The sequence below is a fragment of the Neoarius graeffei genome, chromosome 18 (genome assembly GCF_027579695.1).
Source record: "Neoarius graeffei isolate fNeoGra1 chromosome 18, fNeoGra1.pri, whole genome shotgun sequence".
NCBI classification, from domain to species: Eukaryota; Metazoa; Chordata; class Actinopteri; order Siluriformes; family Ariidae; genus Neoarius; species Neoarius graeffei.
In genome coordinates this window covers 58,643,250-58,656,538 of record NC_083586.1, presented here as the reverse complement: position 1 = coordinate 58,656,538, position 13,289 = coordinate 58,643,250, and the positions used below count along the sequence as shown (strand labels likewise).

Sequence of the window (13,289 nt, the reverse complement as noted above, 5' to 3'; positions counted from 1 at the left end):
TCCAGCTGACTACGGGCGAAAGGCGGGGTACACCCTGGACAAGTCGCCAGGTCATCACAGGGCTGACACATAGACACAGACAACCATTCACACTCACATTCACACCTACGGTCAATTTAGAGTCACCAGTTAACCTAACCTGCATGTCTTTGGACTGTGGGGGAAACCGGAGCACCCGGAGGAAACCCACACGGACACGGGGAGAACATGCAAACTCCACACAGAAAGGCCCTCGCCGGCCACGGGGCTCGAACCCGGACCTTCTTGCTGTGAGGCGACAGCGCTAACCACTACACCACCGTGCCGCCTGGGGTAAAACATATAAAAATAAATGGAATAAACACAAAGACATGACCAAAGAGCAGATAGATAATAATAATAATAGCTAAGAAAAATCCTCCAAGAAATTTGGAAAAATAAACATTTGAAAGAAGTGAATATGGTTTAAAAAAAAATAGACAGAGAGGTGAGTGTCAGAGTGAGTAAAAGTAAACATTTACAACACTTTCAGAAACTTATCTACTTTATTAGTTCACTATCAACATCTTAACACAAACTTTTTGACTGTTTTGTTCCGTGTTGTAAAAGAGAAATATCTGTACAACTGAAAATTAACAGCCATTTCATGTGTTCAAGCTATGGGGATGTAAACTTATACACTTCGCTGCACATGACTGTTCACTATACAGTACAGCATGTCTCTGTGGGCCTGAACATCATGTGATATGATTTGCGCCCATCCCTTTTGTCCTTTTTCACTCATTTTAGACGTAATATATATTTTATGCCAAGATTCAAGTTTCCAAGCTAAAAAAAAAAAACAACTTTGACCTTTTACTCAAAGTCTCATATTTTCACATTCACGCATTTCAGATTTCACATATTACCACTTCTTTAACAAAACAGCATTGTTCGAGATTCTTGTAATGGACAGTCAAAAACAGACATCTTATCAGAAGAAAAGAAAAGAAAACACACACAGAGAAACTGATCCAGGATATTGTTTCCTCACTGTTCTGTTCACAGCAGATTTCCTGGTGCTGTTATACGCAGTCTCGTCATTTGAAACCTAAAACCGGAACAAACCATTATATTCTGTCCGCAAGGTACATAGTTTCATGACTCAGCATAAAAATGTGGAATTCTTAAAGGACCTGACAGGCTTATATATATGACAGGTACGAGGCTCAGTACCTGCACAAGATACAGACAGAACGCAAACAGACTGCAGGATGAAGATCTGTATCAAGATGGAGATGCTGGCGACGATGGTCGCACTGTTCCTGGCTTTAGGTGTGAGTAACGGCCTGGTGATAGGCAAGTGTCGACTGGGGAGCGAACTGAACTCGACCCTACCTGCAGACCTTTTGGACAAGTTCACCAACCTGGTGTCTCAGAGTGAGTAAAACATAAAGCATACACACATGATTACATTGTAAATGATTATAGTGTCTGGCATTAGCGTTAACAGTTCTGGCTTCAGTTTAGTGGTGTCCACTGGGACTAGGATCCTGCTGGACCCAATTAAAAGTCATGAGAGACTGCTTGTAGAACAAAGCAAGGCCATGTTCATTACCATGGAAGCATCAGGTTGCTCTAAAAAGCAAAAATATTTGGGAAAAACACTCTGTTTAGTTTTCCATCCATTATCTGTAGCCACTTATCCTGTGCAGGGTCACGGGCAAGCTGGAGCCTATCCTAGCTGACTATGGGTGAGAGGTGGGGCACACCCTGGAGAAGTTGCCAGATCATCACAGGGCTGACACATAGAGACAAACGTTCACACCTACGGTCAATTTAGAGCCACCAATTAACCTAACCTGCATGTCTTTGGACTGTGGGGGAAACTGGAGCGCCCGGAGGAAACCCACGCAGACACGGGCAGAACATGCAGACTCCACACAGAAAGCCCCATGCCGGCCACTGGACTCGAACCCAGAACCTTCTTGCTGTGAGGCGACAGTGCTAACCACTACACCACCGTGCCGCCCCATTTAGTTTTCCAAGGAACTGAATTAATTAAAAAATATTCCAGGTGGACAGAAACAAAAATTACGAACTGCCTTTCCCCTACTTAATGATAAAACTGGCTAGATGATTATTGATACCGCTTTATTTGTGTATATCTTCAACTATGCAGTTTTCAGTGAGTCTGTGCCCACTGACAGGAGTGGACCTCGATGTGATCTTTTGCTCTTGTAGCCCATCTACCTCAAAGTTTTACGTGTTGTGCATTCTGAGATGCTTTTCTGCTCACCATGGTTTTATGGAGTGATTATATGAGCCGCGGCAGCATGGTGGTGTTGTGGTTAGCACTGTCGGCTCACAGCAAGAAGGTTCAGGTTCGAGTCTCGTGGCCGATGGGGGCCTTTCTGTATGGAGTTTGCATGTTCTCCCCATGTCTGTGTGGGTTTCCTCTGGATGCTCCAGTTTCTCCCACAGTCCAAAGACATGCAGGTTAGTCTAATTGGCGGCTCTAAATTGACCATAGGTGTGAATGGTTTGTCTCTATGTGTCAGCCCTGCAATGATCTAGAGACTTGTCCAGGGTGTACCCTGCCTTTTGCCCATAGTGAGCTGGGATAGGCTCCAGCTTGCCTATGACCCTGCACAGGATAAGTGGTTATGGATAATGGCTGGATTATAATGAGTTACTTAGCTTTTCTGTCAGCTCGAACCAATCTGGTCATTCTCCTCTGGCCTGTCTGTTGATAAACAAGATTTATCAGGGTCATGAGGGAAGCTGGAGCCAATCCCAGCTGACTTCGGGCGAGAGGCAGGGTACACATTGGACAAGTTGACAATCTATCATAGGGCTAACACAGAGTCCAGCAACCATTAACACTCACATTCACACCTGTGAGCAATTTAGAGTAGCTGGTTGACCTAGTCCACATGTCTTTGGACTGTGGGAGAAAACCAGAGCACCTGGAGGAAACCCATGCAGGCATGAGGAAAACATGAAAACTCCACACAGAAAGGCTCCAGTCAGCTGCGAGGTTCAAACCCAGACCCTTCTTACTGTGAGGCAACAGTGATAACCACTGCACTACCGTGCTGCCCCAAGCAACACTATAATTATCTAAAAAAAAATCGCTATACAGTACCTCCTAATACTAGTGCTAGTAATGAAAACTGTGAATTTGCTAATGGAAAAATATGCCTTTTGCCTGGTTAGATATAGTAGTGTTTCTTGTGTTGCTTGCTGTTAAAAATCTCTTCCATACATCCTACAGTTGTGTGCCATGCGGAGCTGAGCTCTGACTTCAACACCAGCACAGTAACTCAAATCACTGGACCCAACATTTGTAGTTTCTTCAAGAGTCGTCATTGTAGACGCAAGAGCAGGTCTGCAGAGTCAAGCAGTGAGGAGTCCAGTGAGGAAGACATTGACTCATCCAGTGGTGCACAACGCCCAAGAAGATCTGCTGAAGATTCAAGCAATGATTACTCCAGTGAGGGAGACACCGACTCATCCAGTGGTGCACGACGCCCAAGAAGATCTGCTGAAGATTCAAGCAATGATTACTCCAGTGAGGGAGACACCGACTCATCCAGTGGTGCACGACGCCCAAGAAGATCTGCTGAAGATTCAAGCAATGATTACTCCAGTGAGGAAGACACCGACACAACCTATAGGCCACCATACCACAAAAGACCTGATGAAGATTCAAGCATTGATTACTCCAGTGAGATAGATGTCAATATAACCTATAGGCCACAACGCCAAAGAAGATCTGTTGAAAATTCAAGCAGTAAAAAATGCAATAAAGGAAATCTGTGGACCTTGTATGGGTTGTTCCAGTTGCCCGATCGCATCTTCTGCACCTCTGGTTTGGAACCATCTCTCAACCTCTGCCGTATCCCCTGTGATAGTGAGTATACTTGACCATCACATCTCAGTCCGTATTCCTTGGTATGTTTCTGTCACCAGTTGACATGTCTGAAAACACTGTTAAAGACACCCTTACTGAAATGCATCTGTGGTTATAACACCAGAGTGAATAAGACTTGTAGAAATATTTGTTTCTAATTAGCAATCTTCTTTTTAAAGATCTGATTGATGACGATATCAGAGATGACATCATCTGTGTTGAGACCCTCCTCAATAAGACGTGAGTAAAAAATCAATTAAATTTAATACAGATTTAGCAAGAAAAAGGCAAAGAGAGGAACCAAAACGGTTCTGTGCTTGGTCTGTCCGGGGGAACCACTGAAGGATCTGGGTAGAACTATCAGAAAAAATGCTCCAAGTCAAACCTTTGGGTATTTGATCAGACCTCAACACTCTGAGACTCTTGATGAATATATAGTACACTATCAGAAATTGGGGTACAGTAGGAGTTCATTTTTGTCCCCCATGGTACAATGTACACTAATGTACCCCTTAGGGGTTATTATTGACCCTCAAGGTAACCATGTGTTCCTTTTTAGGGCCAAAAAGGTACAGTACATATATGTTCCCAAGCAGTATATAAAAGGTACAAATAAGTACCTTAGTGACAAATAAGTCCTGCCCCAGTGACAAGCCGTTGTACCCCTAAAGATACAGTAATGTACTTTAGTTTCTAAGAATGTATGAGTGTTATATATGTTATTATTGTGAGAACCGGATACAGAATGTGAATGCCTCAGTATGTGAGAAAGATCACAGAACAGGTGATGAAGGTCAGGGCCGGTGATCAGACATTTGGGGAATTAAATGGTAAAAGAATTTAAATTTTCCTGAGATGAGGGATTTTACTGTTACTTTAGAGACAAATAGCATTTAAAATGGGACAAACTACCCTCTAATTCTTTTGTACTTATTTTTTTTAATTGTATTTTGAATTTTTCCCCCCACATCTTTAAAAACGTCAATGTTAAAAATATCATTTGCTTTTTAAAGACTTTTTGGTTTCTTGTGTGTGTGTTTTAAATCACTTGTATCTGTCTTAATTTCTAAATGACTCAAATGCAATATTAGTAATAATTGCACGTTATAAAGTTTATACTATTTCAGTGTGGGAAATAAAGAATTTTAAGCAGACTGTTACAGGACAGACAAGTCTGAAATGTTGTCTGTCCATCCAAATTTCAGCCTGTCCGAATGATGGACCAAAGGCCTGGATCAATGTGGTCGGGAGTCTGGGGCCCGCCTTAGGCCCCCAGAAGCTGAAGGGCTTTAGACAACTGGAGATAGCTTCTCAGCTATTTCCAGGCACATTTTTGTGGCCTTCAAAAGCCAAATTACACTGGACATTAGTTGCTAATTACACTACCAATTGAATATAATTTACAAGAAAATGTCAGAAGATTGAACAAAAACATGCTTAAAGTCCTGCCTAAGAAAACAGTAGCACACACCGATCAATTCCATGTCTAGAAAAATGTATGGGGAGACCAAGGATGTTCCAGTTAGTTCCAACTTATTGGTACTCATATATAGGTACTATAATAACACTCATGAAACATTATGTCAGCAGTGACTATTTTTTATACTACGTTTATAATAAGTCTATAAGAAATTTAATAATTAACAAGACAACTATTCTTACATAATAAAGTTACAATTTTGAGTACGAGATTCCAAGTAACTTCGTAACAAAATTACTTTTAAAATGACTCAAAACTAGACATGGTGATATCATTTGGCATTCAGACTCAAATCTGCTGGACTAGAACTTAGAAAATAGAAGAAAATAAAAACTCTATTAAAATATTAATCTACATCCTCCAAAGCGTACGACTATGACGGTCATTCTTATTATGAATAAAAAAAAATGCACATAATAACAACAAAAACATAACCACTGATTGGCAGTTTGGCACTTTAACATACGGTGGTGCTTGAAAGTTTGTGAACCCTTTAGAATTTTCTATATTTCTGCATAAATATGACCTAAAACATCAGCAGATTTTCACACAAGTCCTAAAAGTAGATAAAGAGAACCCAGTTAAACAAATGAGACAAAAATATTATACTTGGTCATTTATTTATTGAGGAAAATGATCCAATATTACATATCTGTGAGTGGCAAAGTATGTGAGCCTCTAGGATTAGCAGTTAATTTGAAGGTGAAATTAGAGTCAGGTGTTTTCAATCAATGGGATGACAATCAGGTGTGAGTGGGCACCCTGTTTTATTTAAAGAACAGGGATCTATCAAAGTCTGATCTTCACAACACATGTTTGTGGAAGTGTATCATGGCACGAACAAAGGAGATTTCTGAGGACCTCAGAAAAAGCGTTGTTGATGCTCATCAGGCTGGAAAAGGTTACAAAACCATCTCTAAAGAGTTTGGACTCCACCAATCCACAGTCAGACAGATTGTGTACAAATGGAGGAAATTCAAGACCATTACCCTCCCCAGGTGGTGGTAGTATCATGGTTTGGGCCTGTTTTGCTGCATCTGGGCCAGGACGGCTTGCCATCATTGATGGAACAATGAATTCTGAATTATATCAGAAAACTCTAAAGGAAAATGTCAGGACATCTGTCCATGAACTGAATCTTAAGAGAAGGTGGGTCATGCAGCAAGACAACGACCCTAAGCACACAAGTCGTTCTACCAAAGAATGGTTAAAGAAGAATAAAGTTAATGTTTTGGAATGGCCAAGTCAAAGTCCTGACCTTAATCCAATGGAAATGTTGTGGAAGGACCTGAAGCGAGCAGTTCATGTGAGGAAACCCACCAACATCCCAGAGTTGAAGCTGTTCTGTATGGAGGAATGGGCTAAAATTCCTCCAAACCGGTGTGCAGGACTGATCAACAGTTACCGCAAACGTTTAGTTGCAGTTATTGCTGCACAAGGAGGTCACACCAGATACTGAAAGAAAAGGTTCACATACTTTTGCCACTCACAGATATGTAATATTGGATGATTTTCCTCAATAAATAAATGACCAAGTATAATATTTTTGTCTCATTTGTTTAACTGGGTTCTCTTCATCTACTTTTAGGACTTGCTTGAAAATCTGATGATGTTTTAGGTCATATTTATGCAGAAATATAGAAAATTCCAAAGGGTTCACAAACTTTCAAGCACCACTGTAATACTGTACTGCAAAGTTTCATGTAAACTGAACTCTTAATCAACCAACTGGATCAGTCAGATACCATCAACCCTAAAACATGAGTTCAACTGCATTGTGCAATAAAAACAACAGTGAATACTGAGTGTATTATTATTGTCTTATTTAGTGTGTCACTCAGGGAGCGGGAGGTGCCTGTAAATTTTGGTGGGGCTAGGACCTTCAGTGGCCGAGTTATTAATTTTTAAATCCCTGCACGTAAGAGTGGCTGGAGCAAGGACTCATGCTAAAGTTTTCTGCAATCCGCACTCACTCCTGACATCGGATCTGGCCGAGCCTGAGCTAGTTTGAAAGGTCTCGGAGAGAGGGAGGCGCCTGTAACGTTTGGCAGGGCTGGGACTTTAGGTGGCCGAGTTATGAATTTTTAATTTCAGGTCCACGGAGGCCCCGTTTCACAGGTCGTGTTATGACTTTAAGTATTCGTCCAGTGTAACGTCTCATCTCATCTCATCTCATTATCTCTAGCCGCTTTATCCTTCTACAGGGTCGCAGGCAAGCTGGAGCCTATCCCAGCTGACTACGGGCGAAAGGCGGGGTACACCCTGGACAAGTCGCCAGGTCATCACAGGGCTGACACATAGACACAGACAACCATTCACACTCACATTCACACCTACGGTCAATTTAGAGTCACCAGTTAACCTAACCTGCATGTCTTTGGACTGTGGGGGAAACCGGAGCACCCGGAGGAAACCCACGCGGACACGGGGAGAACATGCAAACTCCACACAGAAAGGCCCTCGCCGGCCACGGGGCTCGAACCCAGACCTTCTTGCTGTGAGGCGACAGCGCTAACCACTACACCACCGTGCCGCCCCCAGTGTAACGTTTGGAAGAAAATTGGAAGTAGATTAAACCCATATCTTTGCAATTTTTCATGGGCCATCTGGTTTGATGCTTTTGAAATACAGATGGACAAATGCAAAATTACCAGCCAGTGTCCAGCCTTATTTCTCACACCAGTGTTCAAAGTGTTCAGTAATTTCAAAGGCACTAGAAAAGCTCTGGAATATTGAAATACGGAATGTTTGGAATATTTCTCCAAAATGGATCTGGCTAGTTTGTACCTTTCAGCCTTCTACATGTTTTTATCTGGGCGCAGAAAAAAAAAAAACCTCCACCTTCTACCTTGAACATGCCTTTATCTTTACAAAACTGTTGTTTTGTAGCAGTTATTTGAGGATAATTGAGGAGATTGAGTTTTGGGGAGGGCTGAAACGACAGGCTAGCTTCATGAACATGCACGTTTTCCAACATTCATCTGAAGCTCTTACTGATACTAAACCCCAGGCCTTTTTTTTAACTCAACACAAATATCTTGCTCTTTATCAGTAGCTATATTGTCAGTTTGTAGCTTACATTAGCTACTTCTGCTTGCATTACTTTGCTTAATGTGATTGATTAGCTAACGTGAGCTAGCAAACGCATGGTAGCTGATGGTATTGACGACTCAAAACTCACAAATCTTTTTTTTCTGAAGTCAATATAAATTATACAAATATATTTTACCAATATTTTAGATACTAATTAATAAAGCTGGACTTTGAGCTCGGGTTTGATGCGTCATCTTGGGTTTTGGTTGTATGACTCATGGTGTGTCCATTAGTGTTGTCATGAAGACCACCTAAACTGAGACCAAGTCATGATCAAGACCAAAATGTATCAAGACCAAGACTTTGAGGGGTTGAGATCAAGTCAAGACCAGAACCAGACCATAGGGTGTTAAGGGGGGCAGGGGAGAGATAACAGCCATTAACAGGAAGAAATTTTTCAAATTAGCAATGAGTCATGTTACTGGTTGCATTTGAAGAAGAAGTTTTACATCCAATCGCAGTAACGATGTGAGCAAATAAATCAGGCAATTTAGTGAAATTCCCGCAGATGTGGTCTTGACTGGTCTTGAAATAAAATCCAGAGTCTCCGAGTCCGAGACAAGACCGAGTAAAAATGCAGTCGATTCTGAGACAAGACCAAGACCTTCAAAAAGTGGTCTCAAGATCAAAACCAGTCTCAAGTACTACAACACTAGTGTCCATAACCAGCATACGCAGATGAGAGGCAGATGCACTGTCTGACCAGCCATATCTACCGTCACGGGCGCAGATAGAGGGGGGGACGGGGGGGATTCATCCCACCCAGATTTAAATTCACCTTGTTCGGTTCCCCCCACTTATAGGGAGGAAAAAACGTCTATGCTGTCTTTCTTTGCATAAGGCAAACCTCACGGAAAAATCAAAAGACTAATTACCATTCGGTTTATTGAGGTGCACAGCAGTACAAACTTAGTTGCAACTGCGTAGACTGCACAGGTTGTGAGCTCGAGCTTGGTTGCTATGGTTACCCACAACGAGTTTGACAGGCATATCGGGGACAGCTCCTCCTAGTTCAGGACCCCAACACGGCATGATGAAGGGTGCCAAAAGGCAGAAAACGATTGCATCGTTTAAAAAAAAAAAACGACTGTAAGTAAACTGTGCCTTACTTTATCATATCACCTTGCAATTTTTTGATAGTCTGTTCAAAGTAATGTCGTAGTGAAAGTAAAATCGTACGGAGTAGAGATGCCTTTCTGGTAGCCTCCTTCTTTCGGTGGTAGCCTGTAGATACAGTGCTCAGAAGGCAGTTTTAATGTTTAATCTGCCGTTCCCTGCCATAATTTCAGCGAGCATATTGTTTCATAAGGAAACTTTGCGAAGAGTTTTTGACTGACTGCCGCTCACGCAACACACAGGCATAGTTAGGAAGTCAGGATGCACTGGTTTACACTTTACACACACACACGTAGCCCAGCCTCTCGCTATGGTTAACAGTTGGAACTTAGCGGTTTTAAAACTAGTTTTGCAATTTCTGTGCGTGATGATAATGTGTAAACTTTGGATTTCCATAGGCTATGTTAAAATGTTATCATTGTCCTGGCCTGCAGGTAGTTCCTGGTGATGGCAGTGAGGGAGGTGAAATAACATGTATACACACTACCGTTCAAAAGTTTGGGGTCACCCAGACAATTTTGTGTTTTCCATGAAAAGTCACACTTTTATTTACCACCATAAGTTGTAAAATGAATAGAAAATATAGTCGAGACATTTTTCTGGCCATTTTGAGCATTTAATCGACCCCACAAATGTGATGCTCCAGAAACTCAATCTGCTCAAAGGAAGGTCAGTTTTATAGCTTCTCTAAAGAGCTAAACTGTTTTCAGCTGTGCTAACATGATTGTACAAGGGTTTTCTAATCATCCATTAGCCTTCTGAGGCAATGAGCAAACACATTGTACCATTAGAACACTGGAGTGAGAGTTGCTGGAAATGGGCCTCTATACACCTATGGAGATATTGCACCAAAAACCAGACATTTGCAGCTAGAATAGTCATTTACCACATTAGCAATGTATAGAGTGGATTTCTGATTAGTTTAAAGTGATCTTCATTGAAAAGAACAGTGCTTTTCTTTCAAAAATAAGGACATTTCAAAGTGACCCCAAACTTTTGAACGGTAGTATATATATATATATATATATATATATATATATATATATATATATATATATATATATATATATATATACACACACACATATACACACACGCACACATACATGCATACACAAAATGGAATCATTTGCTGACAGCTCAGTCCCCCCCAGTTCAAAAATCCTATCTGCGCCCCTGTCTACCGTACATTCTCTGGCTTCAAAGTCACCTGTGCAGACTCTGGCTCTAATTCTCATCTACTGAACAAACTCCATCAAAATGGTGTCTTTCAAATGAAACAAATTCAGGCTTCAGAACCACACAAGGGAAGTCAGTGGCACCATGTTGTCCACTCATATAGTTTATTGCAATTGTGGTGCTAAAATTACAACTCGGTGCTTGCTTCTGAACGTTCTCTGTGTCACACCATGACAGGTTGGCAGCAAGAAAGAAGCGAGGACCATTGAAAGCGTTCTTCAAAAAACTGTGAGTAGAAAATGCATACAGTAAACACAAGGCTCTTTGTAGTTGTGTATTTGCTCTATATGTATTTTTTGAGCTTTGGAAAAATAGGAGCTCTTAAGACAGATTTTCTCAGTAGGAATTACAAATTGTCAATTGTGAGGGCACTTCAAATGTGTGTTGTTTTTTTTTAAAGCTAGACAGCCTTTTGATTTCATAAAATCAGTGAAATTTAGTTCCCTCTGAAATGTGGTCATTGTGATGTATGTTTATTTCTGTAATATCTCAAAATATCAGGCCATTCTGTGGCTGGGAAATTATTTAATTTGAGGGGATTAAAGCAAATAATGTGCATAAAATCGCTTGCTTCGCGCAGTCAAACAGACAGAGGAAGTCCGTGTGTGTGTGTGCGCATGCGCAGGTTTGAGCGTGCACTGACAGTTCCATCATTCTGTCGCTAAACGAACAGTTGATCACACCGAGGTGCTCGCTGACCGCCGATATTTATTAGTTTGATATTTCCTGCGTTTCCTTTCCTTCGTATATAACATAACGTCTTTTCTTCTCGCTTTCCGTTACTGTAGTCGGTCTTTCACGTTTCATTTGCACACTCACGTCCTCCATTTTTCTCTCCTGTTTCATATTTGTATCCCACAATGCCTTGCGCGAACAGGGAAAGCCCACCACATGATGTGATGCATGACGTAGTATCTTGCATTGGGTCATGGTGAAGCAGGAAAAAATAGCAGAGAATTTAGGGCCACGTGGCCTTAAATTCATTAATTGTTCTATTTAAAAAAACTCATAAAATCAGAAGTCTGTGATTCGAATTCAGTAGCTTTCGGCTCACTAAACAGAAATAATTGGGTGTCTGGGAAAATTCTTTTTATGACCTACACTTGAAAAATCTGAAAGGCTTTAAATCTAGCTTTAAATCTAAAAATTTTTAGTCATGCCAACTCAACCCCCCCCCCAAAACCTCACATTTCTCATCATTTGTCATCTCTGTTGCAGGTATAATGGTTTCTTCCAGAAGGAATGTGCGTATGTGAATGACTTCGAGTACTTCTCCACTTGTTTTTAAATCAGACAGCAGGATGATCAAACTGCTCAACAACTTCACTTTTTCACACCTAACCTTTGTCTTAGCTTACAGCTACTTATAAAATAATTAAATCACACCCAAGTCGAGTATGATTTGATCGATTACGGCAACAGAGTTTATTAACCCTGGGTTAAATTTGTGGTCATGTGATCATGTTTCAACTGTCTGGCCATGCATTTCTTTTCTTTTTTGTTTCTCATGTCTACTTTATTATCAGTATATTACAATATTCCTGACTAATCAATGTTTATGATCATCATAAGCACAAAATTCCTGTTGTGTTGTCCTGTTTCAATTGGAAAGACAGCTGCCTTTAAGGCATTCAGTCATATCCGTTTGAGCGGATCAACGTTTTGTTACAATGGCCAGGAGGCATAGGGAAGACTGTCAGAGTAAAACTGGGTGTTAATTGTTACGACTTCGTAACTTGTTTGCGAATTGACAAGATGTCAGTGCGTCATTTTTCCACCATTCTTGAGCGTAACGTGTGATTCATTACTTTGGTGTCCGACACTGCCCCCTGTTGGTGATGATTTACTTGATCCCCACACTTGCACCTTCCTGCTAAACAGGTTCAGCTGAACTTCCTGTCATTAATTAAAATAATTTGCTGTTTGACACATCACAGATTACAATCAGCTGAATTAATATTTCAACATCCCTAAAGGTATAAAAAAGTGAATCATTAAAGAGTAACGACTTAACTAAACATTTAACTGCAAACCGCACGTTCCACTGACATCTTCCCAATCAGCAAATGAGTTGCACGTGTCGTCACTGAGACGTTGTTTCTACAGATGTGTGTATCCGAATATCTGGGATCTGGATTAAATGGGATTAAGACAAAATAATCTGAGATGAGACAAAGAGAGAAAAGCTCTAATAAAACTGGATCAGTGTTAAATTTGAAAGGAATATGCTGTTAATCTGAACTTTTTGATTTTTTCCCCTGCCTTTTCATGTTCAATTTCTTCTCTATTCTAAAAGCATCAAAAAATGTTTTGTTTGAATAAAATCTGGCAAGACATTTTTGGATCTGTTATTTTGTTTTTTATATCATTGGAGAAACATTACACCTCCCACCTAAGGGTCCTTTAACAACATCTCCGTTAACTAATTAATTCACTGTGTGGCTTTTTATTTTTCTTTGTTTTACTGAAGTGTGTTTTTATTTAAAG

General features: G+C 40.7%; 1 protein-coding gene across 1 annotated transcript; it reads left to right on the top strand.

Annotated features, from left to right (window-relative positions):
* The first annotated feature begins 1,177 nt into the window (after positions 1–1,177).
* LOC132866797 (clumping factor A-like) lies at positions 1,178–13,138 on the top strand. Its single transcript, XM_060899575.1, has 5 exons — positions 1,178–1,398; positions 3,236–3,874; positions 4,054–4,114; positions 10,980–11,030; positions 12,021–13,138. Exons 1-5 carry the CDS (start codon positions 1,233–1,235, stop codon positions 12,088–12,090), a joined length of 987 nt encoding a protein of 328 aa, XP_060755558.1. The 5' UTR covers positions 1,178–1,232; the 3' UTR covers positions 12,091–13,138.
* Positions 13,139–13,289: the final 151 nt, after the last annotated feature.

Coding starts and splice junctions, on each gene's coding strand:
- LOC132866797 (XM_060899575.1), top strand. CDS start 1,233: ATGAAGATCTGTATCAAGATGGAGATGCTGGCGACGATGGTCGCACTG. Junction 1,399..3,235: donor CACCAACCTGGTGTCTCAGA/GTGAGTAAAACA, acceptor TACATCCTACAG/TTGTGTGCCATGCGGAGCTG. Junction 3,875..4,053: donor CTGCCGTATCCCCTGTGATA/GTGAGTATACTT, acceptor TTCTTTTTAAAG/ATCTGATTGATGACGATATC.